Source organism: Pelodiscus sinensis, chromosome 12 (genome assembly GCF_052426305.1).
Source record: "Pelodiscus sinensis isolate ZL-2025 chromosome 12, ASM5242630v1, whole genome shotgun sequence".
Taxonomy (NCBI): domain Eukaryota; kingdom Metazoa; phylum Chordata; order Testudines; family Trionychidae; genus Pelodiscus; species Pelodiscus sinensis.
In genome coordinates, this window is record NC_143063.1 from 43,492,249 (window position 1) to 43,513,899 (window position 21,651).

The 21,651-nt window shown below is 45.8% G+C and overlaps 1 protein-coding gene across 1 annotated transcript in view; it reads right to left on the minus strand.

The window, feature by feature from the left end:
- Positions 1 to 6,390: 6,390 nt before the first annotated feature.
- Positions 6,391 to 21,651, minus strand: part of COTL1 (coactosin like F-actin binding protein 1) — a 36,261-nt gene continuing 21,000 nt past the window's right edge. Inside the window, exons 3-4 of the mRNA XM_006134870.3 lie at positions 21,405 to 21,562; positions 6,391 to 8,019 (exon numbers count right to left, since the gene is read on the minus strand). Of these exons, the coding sequence (XP_006134932.2) occupies positions 7,909 to 8,019; positions 21,405 to 21,562 (269 nt within the window). The 3' untranslated portion in view covers positions 6,391 to 7,908. The remainder of the gene's footprint in view (positions 8,020 to 21,404; positions 21,563 to 21,651) is intronic.

The following is a 21,651-nucleotide window of genomic DNA, read 5'->3' on the forward strand; positions in this document are numbered from 1 at the left end:
GCTTGAGCACTGAATTGCAGGCAGGCTTTTGAATGCTGACTGCTGATGTACCATATAAAGAAACAAAAAAAATATTTTTGACAGTGGGCCATTGAAGGCCTGACTTTCAAAGGACACTGCCGAATAGACACTGGTAAAGGGATCTGTGTGTATGAAAAATAGCCCCTTTAGTAGGAGCAGTTAGACTCAGCAACTTGCACATGCTACTACACATTTCCCCTGTGATATGTTTGGCTCTAACATGTTGGCATCTTTCCCTTTTGAAAAATTTCTTCACGGCTGAAATTAGTTGGAGTCAGTTCCCCTGGTGATATGAAATTAATTTAATTTCAGTCAGTGATTCAAGCTGGAAATGCTGGCAGAGGTTTATTCATCTGTCATGGCATCACCATCATTGATAAGAAAAGCTGTGAGTGCCAGGAGTTAGGTCCAACCTATCCTGTGTGTGTTTGTAATTGATTCCCCAAATCACAATGTTACTGCCTGCTCAGAGACCAATGGCAGTGCAGTTCCATACACCACTCAGCAAGAGGCAGCCTCAGAAACTATTGTCCAAGTCCTTGCACACCTCCTCCGTCTTTCAACAGATGGGTCATTGTGTTTGATGTCCTGGAAACTAGACACGTCATTCTGTTTCTCCACACTGGCATTGATACATAAACAAAAAGCCATAGAGTATCAACTGAAATTGTGAACTAAGGGATGGATCCTTTCAGGTGCTGAGGACCTCTGGGGAGATGCTGCATGCTTCCAGTTACCAGGACACTGCAGGGTTTGATTTAAAAACTCTCATGTAGCAATTCAGGGCTACGCTCCCGAAGTAGCCCTTCCTTTCCTTTTTATTTAGTCAGTAATTTATATTAGAGTTGATCTGGATCCAAAACCCTAGACACGACTTTCTTTTCTTTTCCCGAGGTCCAAAACAGAGGGGAAGTTCAGATCCGGCTGTGTATCCACACTTGGAAATCAGGCTGATATCTGATTCGCATGATTCATCTCTGATTCATTCACACTTCCACATACTGTGAAAAGTATTCTATTCAACGGGAAAGTGGACCGTGCTTCTCTTCCAACGCCCATATCCCTGATTCAATCTTATCCACATTTCCCTCACAATGAACCTTTCAAAAGCCAAGAATTCAAAAAATTACTGCTATGAATGATATGAGAAAACTCTATTGTAAGAAGTCCCCAAATGGTCTATTGCTGGTGAAGGTTTCCTTGTTTGCTAGCTTGGAGTGCTTGATCCAGTAGTGGGCCAATTTTCATATATATACAAAAAGATCTTTTGTTCATTTAGGTAGGTGGCATCTCTTCCAAAGAAATGTCTTTAGTTTCAAAATATAACATGTCAGAACCACTTGCTTTGACATCACCTCTGCCAGCAGCATAGATTTCAGTAACGGCTTGTCTACACTAACTTTCTCATGCTGGGATGTGAAAGAACACCTCCCAAGTGCAGAAAGCTACAGCTATGTAAAGCATGAGTGAGAATCAGGCTACAGTACTAGGAGCCATGCTCTCAGGCATTGTACACTAAATGGCAGATTACTGCTGCCACGATTGATTGGCTGGAGTTTGATTTAGCAAGTCTAGATAAGACTCACTAAATCAAACTCAGAGAGTGCCAGCTGTTGGTACTCATGCTTTTGCGAGAAGTAAGGGAAACGGACAGGAATGTTTGCTCCTGTCGGCCTCCCGCTGTGGGGATGCCGCCAAGATTGGTTTAAGGTAAACCATCTCCAGCTATGTATTCTACTTAGCTGGAGTTGTGTACCTTAAGCCGCGCTGCCAGGTCGCATGTAGACCTGGCCTCAGTGCTATTAGCGCAGTAGGTAAACCACCTTCATGAGAGGAGTAGTTATTGCTGATGCTGTGTGATCACACTACTATGTTAGTGTTGCTGCAGTAGTGCTTTAAAGTTGGCAATGTAGACAAAGCCAAACAAAATCTGTCCCTAAGATAAAATCAATACCTGTTTTCCATTGTGTGTGTGTGTGTGTGTGTGTGTGTTCCTGTGATTCTTTATATGCCACATCTTGCAATAAAGTATGAATCCAAACTACCTTTTTAACAGAGTGACAGTTTCTAGCAGGCTGGTTTTGTTCAACATTTTTATTAATGGCCTGGATGAGGGGATGGATTGCACCCTCAGCAAAGTCACAGATGACACTAAGCGAGGGGGAGAGGTAGATACATTGGAGGGTAGAGATAGGATCCAGAGTTACCTAGACAAATTGGACGATTGGGCCAAAAGAAATCTGATGAGGTTCAACAAGGACAAGTGCAGAGTCCTGCACTTGGACGGAAGAATTCCAAGCACTGCCATAGACTGGGAACCAACTGGCTAAGCAGCAGTTCTGCAGTTCTGGAATTACAGTGGATGAAAAACTGGACATGGGTCAACAATGTGTCCTTGTAGCCAAGAAGACTAATGGCATATTGGGGTGCATTAGTACAAGGATTGCCAGCAGATCCAGAGAAGTGATGATTCCCCTTTATTTGGCATTGGTGAGAGCACATCTGAAGTACTACACTCAAGTCTGGGCCCCACCCCCCATTACAGAAAGGATGTGGATGCATTGGAGAGAGTCCAGTGGCGGGCAACAAAAAAAGATTAAGGGGCTGGAGCACATGACCTATGAGGAGAGGCTGAGGGATTTGGGCTTATTTAGTCTGTAGAAGAGAAGAATGAGGGGGGATTTGATAGCAGCCTTCAACTTCCTGAAGGGAGGTTCCAAAGAGGATGGAGAGAGGCTGTTCTCAATAGTGACAGATGGCAGAACAAGGAGCAATGGTCTCAAGTTGCAGTGTGGGCGGTCTAGGTTGGATATTAGAAAAATCTATTTCACTAGGAGGATGGTGAAGCATTGGAATGGGTTATCTCGGGAGATGGTGGAATCTCCCTTTCTAGAGATTTTTAAGTCCTGGCTTGACAAAACCCTGGCTGGGATGGTCTAGCTGGGGTTGATCCTGATTTTAGCTGGAGATTGGACTCCATGACCTCCTGAGGTCTTTTCCAACTCTAGGATTCGATGACTTTTGAGTCATACAGCATTCACGTGCTAATGCCTGCATAAATAAGAAGAGTAATTACTGCTGACTCACACTAGCAGTTGGATCCTGCTAGCTCCAGCTAGTAGAAAAGTGAGCAAACTAATGAGAGAGGATTTCCAAGAAACTATGGGAACAACCACACTTGTAGGCTGCGTCTAGATTGGATCATTTCACGAGGAGTAACGGTAGTTCGGAATAGGAAGCCTAGTTCGAACTACCTAGTTCGTGCCCCGTGTAGCCGCGCTGCACGGGGTTCGAACCAGCGGGGTTTTAAAAATGGCTGCTCCACGCTTATGCAAATGAAGCTCGGGGAATTCAAATCCCGGGCTTCATTTGCAAGTGCGGTATGCCTACATTACCCTCCTAGTTCGAACTAGCGGGGTAGTGTAGACATACCCTTAGACCAGCTAGTAATAGTTCCTAAAATCAAATGTGCAGTCAAATGCAAGTATGGAGCTCAGTGCAGGGACAATGGAGTGAAAATCTCTGGCCTAGCTTATGTAAGAGGTCAGACCAGATCGGGGTTCAGTGGACTGGTGAGGGTCTCCACTCACTCCTCCTCCTCGCCACCCCCTAACCCTGTGCAGAGCTGGAACACCTCCCTCCCCCAGCCCAGGCCCCACCCCTTCTCCTCCCCAGCCCCACCTCTTTCCCGGCCTTGCTCCAAGTGATGAACTTGGGACCTGGGGAAGTAAAGTTGCATTGCTCCACTGCATCCCCCCCATTTGCCAGTGAGCGGTGGGGGGGGGGGATCAATTCCTTGCTGCAGGTGCAAGACCCTCTCCCGCCGCTAGTTCCCAAGGACACTTAGAAGCTCTGGCCCCTTACTCCTCCTGCCTACAGCATTTGGGGGTGTCGCATTCTGCCTCTGGCCTCCCCTCACACGTTGCCCCTGCCTGTGATACTCAGACCTTCACAGTTCAGGAGCCAAATTAGTGATCAATATTGCCCAAAAGAGCCAGGGTAGTGTCAAGTCATTGTTTCAATAACTCTCTATAGTTGGCGTGTATGGTGAGATACAGGTACTGGTAGCTGGGGTCTAGCACAGCTTAGATGTATAAAATTCTCTCAACAAAGTGACTGTCCAGGTTCCCCACATTAGGTTAATAACATAACAGGAAAAGCACCCGATTGCTTGATAACTTAGTTTGGTTAATAATTAAATTACAGTGTTTAAATATCATGTTCTGCAAAGGAGCCACATTAAAGAACCATTTGTGGCTCCAGGGGCGAGTAGATTACACTATTTGTCGAGCCCTGGGAATAGGCATGCGCAGCACATTTCATTCCTGAATTTAAGAGGAATAAGGGATCTTCCGGAAAAGGCTTTATTTTCCGAAAGATCCCGTCTAGACTGGCGCTTTTCTCCGACAAAGCCCCGAGCCGGAAAAAAGCAGCAGCCATGTTCATGCAAATACCGCGGGAGATATTTAAATCCCCCGCAGCATTTGCAATTCCGACTGGTCTCATTAGCATTCCTTTTCCGGAAAAGGGTGCCAATGTAGACACAGCCTAGGCCTTTTCAGCTTAGAAAAGAGGAGACTCGGGGGATATGATAGAGGTCTATACAATCATGAGTGGTGTGGAAAAAGTGAATAAGGAAAAGTTATTTACTTGTTCCCATAATATAAGAACTAGGGGCCATCCAATGAAATTAATGGGCAGCAGGTTTAAAACAAAAGGAAGTTCTTCTTCACTCAGCGCACAGTCAACCTGTGGAACTCCTTGCCTGAGGAGGTTGTGAAGGCTAGGACTATAACAGGATTTGAAAGAGAACTAGATACGTTCATGGAGGTTAAGTCCATTAATGGCTATTAGCCAGGATGGGTAAGGAATGGTGTCCCTAGCCTCTGTTTGTTAGAGGATGGAGATGGATGGTAGGAGATAGATCTCTTGATCATTATCTGTTCGGTTCACTACCTCTGGGACACCTGGCATTAGCCACTATAGGCAGACAGAATACTGGGCTGGATGGACCTTTGGTCTCACCCAGTATGGCCATTCTTATGCACTTATGAAGAAGTGCCACGAAAGTACGACACTATCTACTTGTTTTGTTAGTCTTCAAGATGCTTCTAGACTAGTCATTGTTTTTTAAGTTTTATGGAGTTTTTGACAGGTTAGACCAGGGGTAGGCAATAAAATGGTGGTGGCTCACCAGGATTAGCCCTTGATGCTATATTTACCTGCACTACCACAAGTAAGGGTGATCATAGCTCCCATTGGCTCTATGCCAAACAATCCTTTGACAATTACAGGTGACCCCTGCACTTACGACCTAATCAGTTCCTGGAGAACCGTCGTAAGTCGAGCTGTCTTAAGTCGAACCCTGATTTCCCATAGGCGCAATGTTACAAATGGCGGTTCTGTTCCTGGAAATCCATTTCATACCCTAAAAATACCAAAATTGACTATGGAAATGGAGGAAAACTAAACTAAACATTTTTGTACGTTATTTGAACTAACTAAAAAGTGAAGACCGATGTGGCGGAGATGCATGCAGTTCAAGCAGCAGCTGCAGACTGGCAAGTCTGACTTTGTACGTTTCCTATTTTAGGATGATGCGTGGAGTGTACGTCATATACCGTCATAAATGCGAGCTGCAGATATAAATGAGGGGGTGGGGTTTAGGAGCTCTCTCGCATGAAAAAAATGGTTGTAAATGCACGGAGTTGTAAGTCAGGGGTCGCCTGTAATAAGGCTTCACTGTTGGATGGAAATTTTGGATTTCTTCCTAAACTGTAATCTAACTCGGTCATTTCACACTGGCTCATGGACATTAACAGTGTTTAAATGCATAGTGACCTGGGCTAAATTTGAATTGATGAGCTAGAAATCAAGACTCCATTCTGTTTCCTCTTTTACTGATAACTTAGACACAGAAATGTCCATTTCATTTACTTTGTAGGTAAGTTTCTACCCCGGTTAGCTCAGCATTGTAGCATGCGGCATGAGTCGTTAAGGGAAATTGCTCTGAAAAATTCATCAGAAATCTCGTGACCTTCCCGCATCTGCTTTGGGAGAGAGAAACATGCTCCGACCCAATTATATTTCCCAGATTGTAGCTGCACTGCCGGAAATTCACACCGTGAGCTCCTGAACACAGCTCTCTAAAGTGTGCCAGATGACTGTCTTACAAGAAGGGGACATGCAGGCTGGGTCTGTATACATTACATGCACTTACATGGATTTAAACTAGTACTTAGCTCTACTAATGAGCACTGAGGCTGCCTGATCTGTATCCCACCTCCATTCACCCACTATACATACTCAAAATTGAGAGCCTCCAAAGTCGAACAAGTTGCATTCAAAGAACTAAACAGTCACACAAAATTTTGAAAAAACAATCCTTTGCTGGTTTTTATTAGCGCCAACTTTCAAACCCCCATACACAAGTTTCCCCTAAAATTCCAGGAACAATCATAAATGGGAGGGGGGGACGGGAGGGGTGGGGGCAGAAGGGGAGAGGAAGAGGGAAAAAGACAGAGAAGATCTTTGTTTGGTAACTGAAAATTGTGCCCATGTTATTTAATTAATCCCTGAATGTTAAGCATTGACCTACTGCTATTGAACATTGCATTCCAAATGGGCATTATGCTCTGCTCCATCTCTTGGGTTATAACAGAGCAGCGATGAGCAGCCTAGGCTAGTGAGTGGGCTATGTGAGTGCTCCTCCATCTCCATGAGCCACAAAATTTGCCGAAACCAAGATGGTCTCCCAGGACAGGGTATTTTTGCTGACTGTTTGCGTGCCTACAATTTGCGGGGTGATTGGATGCAGAGGGAGAACATGACTCACAGTCAATGTTGTGTACAAGCAGCATGCTCCTCATTTCACAGGCCCTGGCTTCACGTGCATGGCGCTGTTGTAACAGCAGTAGGAAAAAACGACACGGACGGCAACGTCTCAGGCCACACACACAGCCCTGATGGGCTGCAGGTTGCCCATCACAGAGCTAGAGCATCAGTGAGCTGCCTTAAGGCCCCCAAATGATTCAAGATGTTTTTAAACTGACCTTTGCAAGGGAGAAAATTTTTTAAAAAGCTGCTTAGATGCTGCAACTGATACTTTGGCAGTCACGTAAGAAAAATCTATGCATTTGAATTTTTCCCTCCTCATCCATTCACCAGCAATGCATTTTTACACTGGGAAATTCAGGGTATAACCCCAGAGATGGACATATACAAAACAGTGAGCCAGAACCTCAAATCATTCGAATCACATTGGATCAATTTTTTTTAAAAGCACAGAGCACAGCAACCGTCAAGCAATTTTTAAGGCAAATTTATTTCTTCTCATGTATTCAGCATTGAGAATGAGATTTGCTTTTGGACCTGCTAAGCATCATTAGCACTACCGGACGTTTACGCTCAGGGAATTTAATCAAAGTTTAACTGGAGCCAGCTCAAGTTATGTAGGCCCAAGAATAGCCACAGCCAAAACCACAATTCCTAGAGATCTCTCTCCTGGTGGTAATGGGAGACCATTTTGAACTTCATTCAAATGCAAACATACACAAAAACATAGACTTAATAGCAGGCCTGTTAGAGCAGCAAGGCTGACTAGGACAAGTGCAGAGCCAAACAGAAAGGTAACACATCAGCATCTGTTTGGGGACTGAGTTACTTGTGCAACTTTTGTAAAAAATAAGAACAGCTCCTATGGAAGAGGGAAGTTTCATTAAGTGGAATGGAAAATAAAAGTCAATTTTGGGAGAAGGGAAGAGACTTCTTAGGTGCACACAAATAAGCCATGTCTTCTCTCGTTTGCTTCGTCACATTTTACTTGGGTGGTTGTGCTTTGCCCCTTCCTTCCTGATCCAGGCAGATGGTACCAGGCGGCTAGTGCATTTACTCATTCTGGGCATCATAATTAGCACCCCCTGCTTTCTTCAGCTCATTCTTGATGTACTCCTCATCCAGCTCTTTGTGGTCGCTGATCACGAATTCTTTGGCAAAGTTCTAAAAGACAGAGAGAAAAGAGTAAACAGAAATGACCTTATCTGGGAACCAGGATCTGTTCAGCTGTATAAACACTGGGAGGCTGTTTCCACTAGAACCTCCTTTTTTGGCCCAGGACACTTCAGGTTAATATAGATGCAGATTGCAACTCATTCGCTCCCACTTTGTCAATTTAGCCCTTTTTGGGGTAGGGACTATTTTACCACCCTGTGACAGGGCGTTCGCCCTGCACTGGCCCTTTAAGGGTAAACCCCAGCCTGGAGCAGGGCCTGGGAGTTTCGCCCCAGCTGAGGCTGCATTAGTTGATTAGGGCCCAGCTGGGAGCTATATAAGAGAATGGGCTACTGCTCCCAGAGAGAGCCTGGCTGCTGGGGGAGTAAGAGGCTCCCTGGAGCTAGGGCAGGGCTGGGGAGGCAAGGTAGGACTAGGGGAGCTCTGGCCAAGCAAACCCCCAGACTGCAGGGCCTGAAGAACGGCCCCCAGAAGAAACAACCACCCCCGGAAGGGGGGCTCAGAGACGGATGTGGGCACTGCCGGAGGGCAGTGTCCTGAAGGGAACGCCGTGGCCTGGAGGAAAGAGGGGAAACAGCACCTGAGGGAAGGTACCCCACCAGCAGAAGGAGCTAATCCCTAGGACAGACGGCAGGGGGTGCTATGGTGGTGAGTGAACCCCCTCACACGCCCCTATGAATAATGGAATCCCAACTTCGGTTGATGCTTTTAAGTGCTATTGTAAGAGAGGGAAAGGTTGTTTTAGAGAGATGGGATTTTGGAAAAGGACTAGTTCTTACTCCAAGTGCAGTACAGGGAAGAGTTTTCACTGAAGCCATTAACGACATTGTGCATAACCATATCTAAAAGTTAAGGTTGTCCAATGATGCAGACTACGAATGCCTGAAAGCCAGTATGACCGAAAAGAGAACACAAACCGGTTCCCTGGCAGAACAAACTTCTTGCAGATATTTTTGCAAGGACCCCTCCTTCTGTCCCCACTACCTTTTCCTCTACCCATCATGGCAAGAACTGGCAATTGTGCCCATTGTGCTATGTGGAGCTGTTTGCAAGTGGAAAAAGCATAAGCAGCACTTGTCATCACAAATAAATGCGAACCGGTATTTGAAAGTGATGTTTTAACTGGTATTTGAGACCATTAGCAAGAGGTCATCCTGATAAAATCATTTCCATGAGCTGTGTGGGAGGCTAATTTCCATATCACTGGGATGTGAAGTAAATAAAATCACATCCACTGACTAAAAGTTAATACTCCTCCCTCCCCCACTTAATTGCTTTACATTCAGACACTGGGCTCTGATACTGCCAGCTTCACCAAGGCTCCTTTAAACTACTGCTGGCATCATTCTGCTCTCATCGCAGGCTGGCCTAGGCCAATGCAAGAGAGAAGCTGTTTCCAATACATTCTGCAGATGATTTATGGGGAGCAAGAACCCTTGCCATTCAATCCAGGGCTGAGGAAGGAGGTCTCAGTGGTTGAGGCACTAGCCTGGGACTTGGGAGACTAGGGCCAAGTCCCAGCTCTGCCACTGACCTCCTGCATCACCTTGGGCAAATCATTTAGCCTTTGGGCCTCAAATCCATCTCTATTGCTGTACCTCACACAGATGCTGGGAGGATAAAAATCTATTGAACCCATGGTGTCCAACACGCTAGCCACTAGCCACACGTGGCAATTTGGCCAGTTGGCTATAGCAGTAGCTACATTATTTACATTTTCAGAAGTGTGGATAGTTCACTATAGCAGTAGGCACTAGAACTAGACTAAACAGGCCTTGAGTCTGAACTAGTCTCACAATCCCTAGATTCCAGAATGTTTGGATGTCTCTATTACAACACAGCATAAACTGTTCTTTGGGACACTGGCTGTTAAATATGCGCTGGCACAGAGATTCAGAAGAGCTGCAGAGCTATATGCAGCTCAGAGGCAGGTCAGTTGTGAAGCCGACGTGGGTTTCACACAAGAGATTCTTCCCCCTCCCCGAACAGTCTAGGAAAGAGGTTCCACAGCACCTGTGGGAAACTATTACTACTATACTGGAACAAGTCTACTGGCGGTGATTCAGCATTCTCTGATCACTAGTGAAATGCACTTGTGCAGGGATGGTATCCAGGTGGGTTTGAACCTGGGATCTCTGAAGTGGAATATAGGAGCCTCTACCCTTTGAGCTAAAAGCCAGCTGGCTCCCAGCCCATGCTGTAGAGGTCTCTTGATCTTAACCGTTGCTGTCGTCTAGGTGCCACTTGCATTGCTCAGTAACCACACTAGGTGTGTGGGTTACGCATGCATGCACACACAAAGTGCCTCTTGCTTCCTATTTCCCCTTCACTCCCTAAATCGAACTTCCCACAGCTGAAAACATTTCATTTATCCTTTCCCCATTTCAGACACTAAGATCTATTACACTACAAAGGCAACTTCCCCTGCCTTTGAGATTTGCATTTACACATAAAAAGCTATGAATGGGACACATCCAGCCTGACTCAATTAGCATCATTAACACTGGTCCTACAATTGACAGGAAAATGCTTTTGCTGTTCTATATCCTCTGGATTCTGTAATTTCTACTCCAACTCATGGGATAAAGTGGGTTTTACCCTCCCACAAAAGCTTATGATATATTGGTTAGTTTAAGAGGACACAGGACTGCTCATAATCTATCAGACAATTAACCAAAAAGTTATGTTCTCATCCTCTGTCTGGCCCTGGATGCTTATTAGCAGCAGCATTGTCAACAAAAAGTCTGATCTCCCAGCTGGACCACACCAAGAAGTCAACAGTGCCAGGATTCCTTGTTAACAAAAGCCCCAAACCCCAATAGAAGAAGCCTAGAAAACAAGGCAAGGCTTTCCTGGGGAAGCAGTCATCTTGTTTGGGTCTAAACTGTTCTGGAACAGACCAGCCATGACCATCCATATATGTGTAGGGAAGAAGGGGTTTTTATATTGGCATCAAGTTCTACTCCACATGGAGAGCTTTTATTTGGCAGCTTCTCGAGAGTCTCAATTTGTAGTGGGTGAGAGACTGAGAAAAAAGGGTTGGTTTGGGAAAGATTTGCCACTTTTTTCATGCAGTGGAAGAGGAAAAGCATGCTGGCCATGACTGACCCCGTTTCACACTGCAGGGAACCCTCAATACTTAAAAGAAGGAAAAGCTTATAGCAGCCATGTGACACTTGGTTCTCTCTGCTTTCATTTACATCGCATCCAGAAGGAATTCTAGAAAATGTCAGTGGCTTGGCAGCACTTCAGACTCCCAGATCAAATCATTGCTCCTTGCCCCTATAATCTGTTTGCTCCCGATACCAGGACACTACATTGCAGCATCTTGGCTGAAAACGAACAGATTGTGACTATTTAAAATGAAGTGTTTGGGGTTGAAAAGGGAGAAACCCAGAAGCACTTAATCCAGCCATGCTCAGCAGTCTGGAATAGAGAAGGGACTATGAAGGCATTCAAGTCCCCAAGCACTTCCCCAGCTAAGAAACCCAGCAAAGAGCCATTATACTTCCAGTTTCCTGCGTGGAGCCCTGAGGAGAGGCTCAGCTTGTGTTAATTCCAAGCAAATGGAGACCTACTCAGAAGCTGTTCACTGGGCTGTGTTACCACCCCCATTCGTGAGCCGTTTCAGTCAGTTTAACCTGGGGACTAGTAAGCTTTCCCCTCTGCAACACACAAGCTTGTCAATGCCAGGATTACAGTAAAGTAACGTAAGGCACTAGACCCAGCAGCTTGGCTTAAGGTACTCAACTTCAGCTATGTACAATATGTAGCTAGAGTCAGTTTACCGTAAACTGAGTTTGGTGGTGTCCCCATAGCGGGAGGCTGATGGGAAGCAAATGCTCCCATCCAGTTCCCTATTCCTCATAAAAGTAGGAGTACTGGACACTGGTAGGGGTGCCCTCTGAATTAGATTTAGCAAGTCTAGTTAAGACTCACTAAATCGAACTCCAGAGGTTTGATTGTGGCCGTGGTGATCTTCCTTTGTGTAGGCAAGGCCTCAGTCTTTACATAGACATTAATGAGAGTTGTAGCTGGCCCACATGGCTTTTTTTTTTAAACTGTGTCTCCATGCAATCAGAGAATCATAAAAATGTAGGATTTGGAGGGAGGGACCTCACTGGGTCATCTAGTCCGATGCCCTGATGAGATCTACTCGACTGCTAGATCTCCAAGCTGACCCTAGTTAACAGTGAAATTCACACTGGGGTCTTTCCTGCTCATGCATCATCAGGATCCCCGAGCCAAATAATGTGCATTATACTGTTACAGTTTGAGGCATTACCTATGAATCACACCACAGATAAGACGGAATTTGTGCTAACGATGTAGAATACCACAAGCTGTTTGTAGCTCTTTGTCAGTTGCCAATGATTGGAAAGAATGTAACAGAATGACGCACTGTTCCCTCCAAATTGGAGTTGAAGAACAAGAGCAGAAAACGAATGCGGGGGGAGGGTCTACAGTGCTCCATCTACCTTAATATTAGCATTTTAGTGGACGGGAGAAGGATAGGGAAGGTGAGAATAGGAAACGAAGATTTATCAGTCTGGAGTAAAACCCCAAACCTAAAGTATCCCAGATTACCAGTTGAGCTGGTCAAAATGTTTTCAGTTAACCTGTGGAACTCCATGCTAGATGATGTTGTGAAGGTCAGGACTTTAATAGGGTTTAAAAAAACTGGATAAATTCATGGAGGATTGGTCTATCAATACTTATTAGCCAAAATGGGTAGGAATGGTGTCCCTATCCTCTGTTTGTCAGAAGCTGGAAATGGATGACATGAGAGGGATCATGGAAATGGATGACATGGTTACCTGTTCTGTTCACTCCCTCAGAGGCATCGGGCATTGGCCACTATCAGAAGACAGGATACTGGGCTAGATGGACCTTTGGTCTGACCACCCAGTATGGCCGTTCTTAAAGTTTCAATCAAAAGGTTGTTTACCCAAATTTCAACAAAAAAGGGGAAGGAGAAGGGACATGATAAAACACACAGTAATTATATTTCCTTTGGGATCTGCTCTCTAAAGCTAACAAAGCTCAGCAAAAAAAATAAGTGAGACTCCATCTGCAGCAGTTGGAGGAACACACTTTTGAACATATAATATCTTTGCCATGAAACAGCTGCCCAAAGGATACAAGCGGACTGTTTTGTTCTAAATGGGTAGGGTTTGAGCAGACACGCAAGACACACCCTGTAGGGTGAGAATGACTTCCCATGAATTATCAAGGTAGGACATAACTTGGTGAGACAAGTTTACACCGGCAGTTTATTCTGCGCTTCTTAGCTATTGCTATCCTATTATATGTCTGAGATGCCTCTTCTGTTGGCTCGTTTATCCTAAAAGTGTAATCTGGGTCACTGCCCTATTTAAGTCTTTACTTTGTCGCTTTCTGAGTGCAGACACTATCAGTGGAGGGGTACACAGTTCTTGTGCTGACTTCCTGTTCACTTCCATGTGCAAGTTTAATTGCTGGTATCTTTAAAGGTCTGCATAGCCTGGCATGTAGGTGCTACAGAGAAACTCTGGTTCGATGGTTTGATTACTTGCCTGGAGACCTGGATTCAACTTCCTGCTACCAAATATGCCCTGTGCAACCTTGTGCATGCTGTTTAGAAGCATAGAACACTAGAATCGGAAGGGACCTCGAGAGGTCATCAAGTCCAGTCCTCTGCCCTCGTGGCAGGACAAAGCATCATCCAGATAATCTGGATAGATTTTTATCTAACCTGCTCTTAAATATCTCCAGGGATGGAGATTCCACAACCTCCCTAGGCATTCCATGAGGAGTAACAGTTAATCTGAACTAAGGACTTATTTTGGATTAACTTTAACTGCCGCTTGTAGCTGTGGGCAGTTTGTTCGAACTAAGGGGGATTTAAAAATGGCAGCTGGATGGGAATATGCAAATAAAGCCCGGGATATTTAAATCCTGGGCTTCCTTTGCAACTCCCGTTGCCTGATTTGCCTACCTAGCTCAAATTAACAAGCTAGTGTAGACATACCCTTAGATACACCACCTCTTGCCCTACATTCCTTCATGCCAACAAAGCTCATAGCTGTTAGTTCCTGGGATCAGGCTGAGAACAGGGCTCTCCCCTCTGAAATTCACCCTTCTCCTGACTGTCGAGAGGACACAAGATGGTTCTATTTGGTTTAGCCTAGGAATGATTTTTGCTTCATTTAATGCAGCTCTCTGTACTTAGCTGTGGTTTCAAATAGCCTAGCAATAAGCAAACTAGCTCCTGTCTTCCCAATAGAGTTAGAAGACAGGAATCCACAAGCATCAGGCTTTAAGCAGATTTCTGCTCTAGCTAGCATCAGAGCTGCCTTATTTTCCCTGGGGAGCTGGAGGAAGAAAAAGGAAGGTGGCGATGAGAAACAGGGGGGAAAGTTTTTACTCTCTGCCCCACACCACACAGTTTTCTTATTTCCTTTCAAATGAATTTCAGAGCAGGTGCAGCTAATCCAGGCACAAAGCTGACCTGACTCTAGCTCTCGGGGCTGTTCGCAGACCTCTTGATTTGCCACCCCCTCCCTCCACAAAAAAAAATATATTTTACCACATCAGCAGAGCCGTTAGAGTGAATTGCAGCCTTTGTATTCACTCCAGAGCCACCAGCGAGTCTATGGGTAACACAAACAATGTGGCTGTTCTCTCAGTCGACAGTGGGACTCAGCAATAACTGGAGCATCTTTGCTTTGCCCCTTAAATCATTGTACAGAAAACACAAAATAAAGTGTATCCAGTGCCCTGCAACATGGGAAAACATGGTCTGTTTTGCCTTTGAGTGCTTAGAGGAGGAGAAAGCAATAGTGACAAAGGCCCTGACCCTGCAAGCTGATCCATGCAGGCAGGCCCTTCTGCTTGCGTGGACCCTCGCCCACTTCCACAGGACTTTGCACTGAGGCAAGAGTCCATCCAAGTGGTCGGAGCGCAGGACTGGGGCCTGTATCTCCCACGTAGAGGCAAGGGATTTATGTACCATTTCTCTCTTGCTCTCCTCTACTAAACATTGTATGGAAGAAACATCTCTCCCCCATATTGCCCCGAATGCTCTAATACAGTGGCCCTAAAAGCTCTTTGGCCAACCAGGACAATTTGCTTGGTTGCAGGTATTGCCTGGGCCTTAGACTGCTTTGCACAGGCTCCCTCCTATACCCTGGCATAAAAGGGGTTGCAAGCCATTGCAGGCCAAGGGCAGGGGAGTCCTCATGCTGATCCTCCTGGACTATGCACTGAGAGTTACAGTAGCTCCTGCGAGGAGGAGGAGGAGGAAGTTGCAATAGGCCCCACAGCAGCCCAGAATCCTCCCTGGATGCACAGCAGAGGGAATTCCACCCCTTTTGCCAACTAGAGGCAGCTGCTGGTTTACATCCCGTTCAGATTCATCCTAGAGACATATTGTGGGTGGGCATGTCACATGCTCTCTATCCCCTTCGTACAGATGGGGACGTGAGGCACAGACTGCTTCCTTCCTCTCCCTCTTGGTCTGGTCTATTTCATTACCGGCAGCTTGGGAGATAGGCCACCCCTCACCATGTCTGATCGCCACTGCCTAAGGCAGCCTCAATCTGGAATGGACCTTTTAGCCACTAGACTAATATAAGTGAGTTATTGCCATTGTAGCCAGTGCCACAGCCACAAAGGGCCTTTGCCCGACCCAACAGGCGAAACCATTTTGAATGCAACATCCCTCAACCTTGGACTGGGTCAATTCTGACTATAGGGAGAAGCCGGTGCGATCCTTTGGGAAACATGGACCCAACCAGTGACAATTATATCTGAGCTGATCTCTAACATTTTCCAAGAGATCTAACATGTAGATAGAAATCAAAAACTGGATTACGGATACTGTATATTCTGGGCTGAGGAAGTCAGGTCCTGAACTATCCCAGGACTAGGAGGTGGAGGGGATTCCATCGCCATTGATACAGCTATTAGATGGAAACACCTGGGCTATGTCTACACTGGTGGCTTCTTGTGCAAGAACATCTTGCGCAAGAAAACGTCCACACTGCCATGTGCGAGCAGTGCTTTTGCGCAAAAGCACCCATGGCAGTGTGGACGCTCTCTTGCCCAAGAAAGCTCTGATGGCCATTTTAGCCATAGAGCTTTCTTGCGCAAGAAATCCCTGCCGAGCGTCCACACTGCCCTCTTGCGCAAGAGCTCCTGTGCAAGAGGGCTTACACCTGATTTTAAAAAAGAGCGTATCTCTTACCACGCCATACTGTAAGTTTCTTTGCACAAGAGCGGGCAGAAACGGCCGTACTTGTGCAAGAAGCCACGAGTATAGACCTAGCCCAGCAGTGACAAAAAATGATCATGCTATGAGAGACGTTAAACTACTGTTTGAGTGACTAGAGTTGGTGAATCAGTGTCTCTCAAGAATGACTGAATGGATAGGCACCAGAGGCAACACACGTTATGCAGAGGGCTTGGTTAAGACTGTGTCTCATTAAACAATCGTGCTAGAGTCAGAACACACGCACAACTCAGTTCAGAGTGAAAGCCCATCACTGCCACCTTAAAAAGCAGCTTCCATTTTGCACCCCATTCTGATGATTTAAAACTCAGAGCTGTTCTCTGCTATACAGGGGGGCTGACAGACTTGCCAGGCTCCTGGGCAAGGTGTGTGTGGGGGAGCCTGTGGCAGAAGGGGCGGGACTGGAGCAGGCAGCCCTCAGGGCCAGCCGGAGCATAGCACGCTGGCCCCTCCCGCCCCAGCCAGCCTGCCCTGAGAGCTGGCTGGAGCATCACACAGCGATTTATACGACCCGTGCTCCGGCCACTGCTGCTCCTTCAGTTGCAGCAGCTGTGAGCCCTGGGCCCTTTTGAACGGCTGGGCCCCAGGGCAACTACCTCCTTTGCCCTTCCAGGCCTGCTGCTATATAAAAAAAAACCAAAAAAAAACCAACTGTGTGCCATACTGCCAATTCTGGGGTCATCCCTGTGTTGCCCATAGTAAGCGTGGGTAGAATACAAATAAGCTTAGATGGAAGCTGGGCTGCAAAAGGAGCCACAAAATTGAGATGTTTACCCAAGCTTGTTTTTTTTAAAATGGTATTTATCTTTTCAGAGCACCCCTTATCCCACCCAGATACACAAGTTGTATCTAGTTTGGGTTTTCTTGGGGGGGAAAAAGAAAACAGATGGATTTTAATACTTATGCTCACCTTGGGGATGTAAAATCCCATTTAAATGTCTTGTTTAACCAATTAAAGGGGGGCATCCCCCCCCCCAGTCAGTGGCTACTCTGGATGGCGGAAGCAGCCCCTGTGTGCAGTGGGTCCCATAGGGCTGGAACAGCCCCTTTCTCACGGCAGGCAGGGATCGCCTTCTGCCCCCACTGGTTAACCAGAACCAGTAAGCATCACCTGTAATACTTACCAGTGAACCTTTTACATTCCTAGTTCGCATCCCACCAGAGCTTAAGTCAAGGGGGTGGTTACTGAATTTGCACCCATGTAACTAGCTGCAAAGCATGGTGGTGGTTTGCAACATTCATTTTCAGCATGCAACTCAGAGCACCAGGAAATATAGAAATGTGTCCAATTCATTGTCCCACGGTTGAAAATAAGCGCGGTGAGCTTGCTTTTTGTTTAAGAGACCCTGCCACAGTAATGCCTTTCTCACGCAGGCCATACCACAGAGATCAAGAGGGGAGTTGGGAAGGGTGGGGAGTGGACATGCCCCTGTCAACAGGCAGCTGAACCACACAGTGGAAAAATCAGCCCCATTTAAATCAAGAAAAGTAACAAAATACTATTGTGCAAAACTATACAACAGAGTTATTTCCTAGGCTAGGTCAGGCCTGGGCAAAAGATGGCCTGCAAGCCGGATCCAGCCCATGGAGGCAGTGGGGAGCCCCAGGCAGGTTCCCTTGCTTGCCCCACATGCTGCTCAGCAATGGGGATTTCGGCTAAGTGGGACTTAGGCTAAGACCCACCACCTGGCTTTAAACCCAGGTCTTGAGTGCCTGGTGACCTGAGCTTGATAGGCTACATCTAGACTACATGCCTCTAGTGACAGAGGCATGTAGATGAGGCTACCAGGCATAGGAAAATGAAGCGGCGATTTAAAGAATCGCCGCTTCATTTAAATTTAAATTTAAGCCTCATTCCAGGAGGCATACCAGGGTGGTCGACAAATGCCTTTGATGTCAACACCCGCGCGTCTAGACTACCACGCTGAGCCGACAAACAGCTGATCGGCTCAGCGCGGCAGCCATGTAAATTTAAATGAAGCGGCGATTCTTTAAATCGCCGCTTCATTTTCCTATGCCTGGTAGCCTCATCTACATGCCTCTGGCGACAGAGGCATGTAGTCTAGACGTAGCCATAGATTCATATGTGGGCAGAAGGGGGCATTTGGCTCAAACATGAGTCTAAGTCCAGGTTTACACTAGAGGTGTAGAGGGCCACTAAGGGCATGTCATTTCCAGCATAACTGAGCACTTGACTAGCTAACTGGGGGCTTCGAAGCATCGGGCCTCTGTCTCGTGTCCTTTGGTCCAGCGGCTGGCTGCTTCTCCAGCCCATTGTAGATTCTGTGCGGCTTCTCACAAAGTAAAGCCCAGGTAAACATGTGTGTTTAATTTTCTGCATAAATTCCATGGGGCACAGCCCCCAGGGCATGGGTTATATTTGTTGTTAATTATGACTAAGCACAAAACCGGTCCAATTGCCTTAAATGATCCCTCTAAGAACTGCCCAAAAGAATTTGCTGAATGGAGGTTAGTTTTCTGAAGGAGGAGAACTGTCAATGTTTAACAACAGTTTGAGGATGAACTCAAAAGAGAAGGGTTTGCCAAATAAGGTTGATTTATAGCAGGGTTTCTATTGCGTTCATAATTCAGTTTTGGAGCTTTTACTGGGTGTATATTGATTAACTAGACAATCAAGGCTTTATGCAAATGTCAAGAGTGGTTAACACTCCAGTCGCCTATTAAATCAAGTAGGCTATTAAAAAAGGCAACCAATCAGGTTTTAAATGACATAACAGGACGTTATGGACTATCGTGTGGCTTTGTTGTGAGCATGATTTATGTTCTGCTTCAACTTCAAATTACACAGTTTCAGCTACTTCGTAGTAACGGAGTCTTACTTTCATCGCCACCATTGAGAATGATAAACGTCTCGGTTCAGCATGAATCCTTCTGGGTAGTTCCTGTGTTGGGAGGTGCAGCATAAATGGGTATTTCCCATTTCAGTTTCAATTTTAGCAGCAGGGATCGAAGAGCCAGGAAGAACTGTGGAACCATCCTGATCCTAGGATGCGCAACAAGGACTTTTGAGCCAGCAGCTGTAACATCTCTGCTAGATCCTGCATCGAGAACTGGGAGATTCGATGCATGTAACGTACTATCCTTTAACAATCTTACACTCATGCTTTTCTTTATTGTAATAATAAACCTTTAGATGTTAGATGCTAAAGGATTGGCTCAGCGTGATTTGTGGGTAAGATCCAGAGGGTAAATTGACCAGGGATCTGTGGCTGGTTTCTTGGAACCGGACAGAACTTGTTCAGGGTAGGTGGGATTGGGTTCTAAGACCCCCCCCCCCCCACCGGTATATGAGGCCCAGGGCCATCTGGGGCACTGATATTGCTGGCGTGTCGGAGGGGTTTTGCTCGTGTGGCTTCAGGCAGGCTGCTGAAGCACTCTGTGGGACTGGTTTGTGGCCTGTTTGGAAAGGTCACCAATCTGGGGGCTGTAAGGAGCCCCGCATTTGAGCAATTCACCCCGAGAGGACGCCCTCAGCTGTGCCCAGACTTGGCCCGGTCTGTCAGTGTTTTTAGCAGGCCTGTAACATTTGACTTGTGTAGGTCAGAATCATTATGACAATCACCGCTCATTAAACTGAAGGAGCCTTTATCTTCCTCACTTGCCTTTCAAAAGGAATTTCTTAATGTAGACAAATACTATGGGACAAAGTTGTTACAAGGAGGAGGGTAAAAACCTATTCTTGTAAACCTCCCAGGTTTACAAACAGCAATGGGCTTAATTTTCAGCAATGTAGGCCAGACATTAGGAAAAAGAAGCTTCCTGTTAGGATAGTTAAGCATTGAAATAAATTGCCTAAGGAGGTTGTGCAGTTTAAGAACAGGTCAGACAAGTGTCAGGAATGGTCTAGTTATTACTTAGCCCTGTCTTGAGTGCAAAGAACGGGACTGGGTGACCCATGAGGTCCTTTCCAATCCCTTGTAGGATTTTCAATATTCAGCCTGTTTGACAGCCCAAGGAATAGGGATTTGCTTAGGCACCAAGAAGAGACAGTACATTTAGAGAACTTGTTTGAGATGGGTTCCACCATAAACATTTCTTCAGAAGAAGCATATGCTGAACTGTAAATCTATTCAGGCATAGTTGTGTTGCTGTTGGCTACGATACTCTTGCGTACAACAAAGGTAGGAACATTTTGGTGGTCCCTTCTTGCCTTAAGCTGTAAGACTGTTTTAATGCCTAGCTCTGATGGAGCTTTCAGCAGTAGATCTCAAAAGCCTTTAATAAGGAGGTCAGTATCATTATTCCCATTTTACAGATGGGAAAATGGAGGTACAGAGCAGGGATGTGACTTGCCCAGGGCTACTCTACAGGACAGTGGAAGAGCTGGGAAATGACCCCTTCCCCCATTGCCCTCTCCACTTCTAAGAGATGATTCGGTATTGCATTCACAACATTCCACAGTGCAGTTCTCTAACAACTGAAGTTTCCCTCCTAGATTTAAGTTTATTGGAGTTGAATTTTGTGGGAACAATTTGTGGGAACAATTCTGCACCAGAATGCCCTAGGCATGCATCTAAGTGGTTTAAAAAAACACCCCACAAACACTGAGGAAACAGAGCTTAGTACACACATTTCCATGTTCCTGTTACACCCAATGCCAAACAGGAAGCTATCCTAATCTAGTTAACTATTAAAAGTTGCTTGTTAATTAATACCAATTGGAAGCCCAGCCTTGCAGTCCTTTGTCTCTGCACAGTGAAATCTGAACCCTTCACATTGTCTGAAGTAAGAATCACTGTAACAAGAGTTACGGATGGCAGCGCCTTCCCTTATTAACCGTATCCAATTTAACTATTCATGTGCTGCTAGACATGCCTCAATATTAAGTTGTTTTTGTATCAGGGAGAGAAAGAACAGAGGTGAAGAGAGAAACATTTACAGCCAAGAGCTCTGTTAATAGCTGAGAGTTCAAAGGTCATTTTTTTTTAAACAGATCATTCAAAGGGCAGCTGGAGTCTTGAGGAGGGTGGAGGAGGGTTAGAGTTGGAGCTCTAAAGAGGGAATCATTTCCCAAGTTTCCCACCTCCCACACCACATCCGCAAAGGCTAGAGGCAGAGAAGGTCAGAAAGATGGCGTTACCTGTACTACTTCTTTGACCAGAGTTTTATCAGTCCCGGTTTTGGCTCTCTGCAGGCCGCTGACGCTCTCTCCAATCCAAGTGATAAGGGCAAACTTGACTCGCTTGCTCATGGCATCTCCGGTGGTAAATCGGACAAAGCCAAACAACCGGATATCATCTTAAACAAAAAAAAAGGAGACTTCATGAGAAGAGAGACAAAAAGATATATATTAATTCGCTAGAAAAGCGTTAGTTTAGTCAATTCTC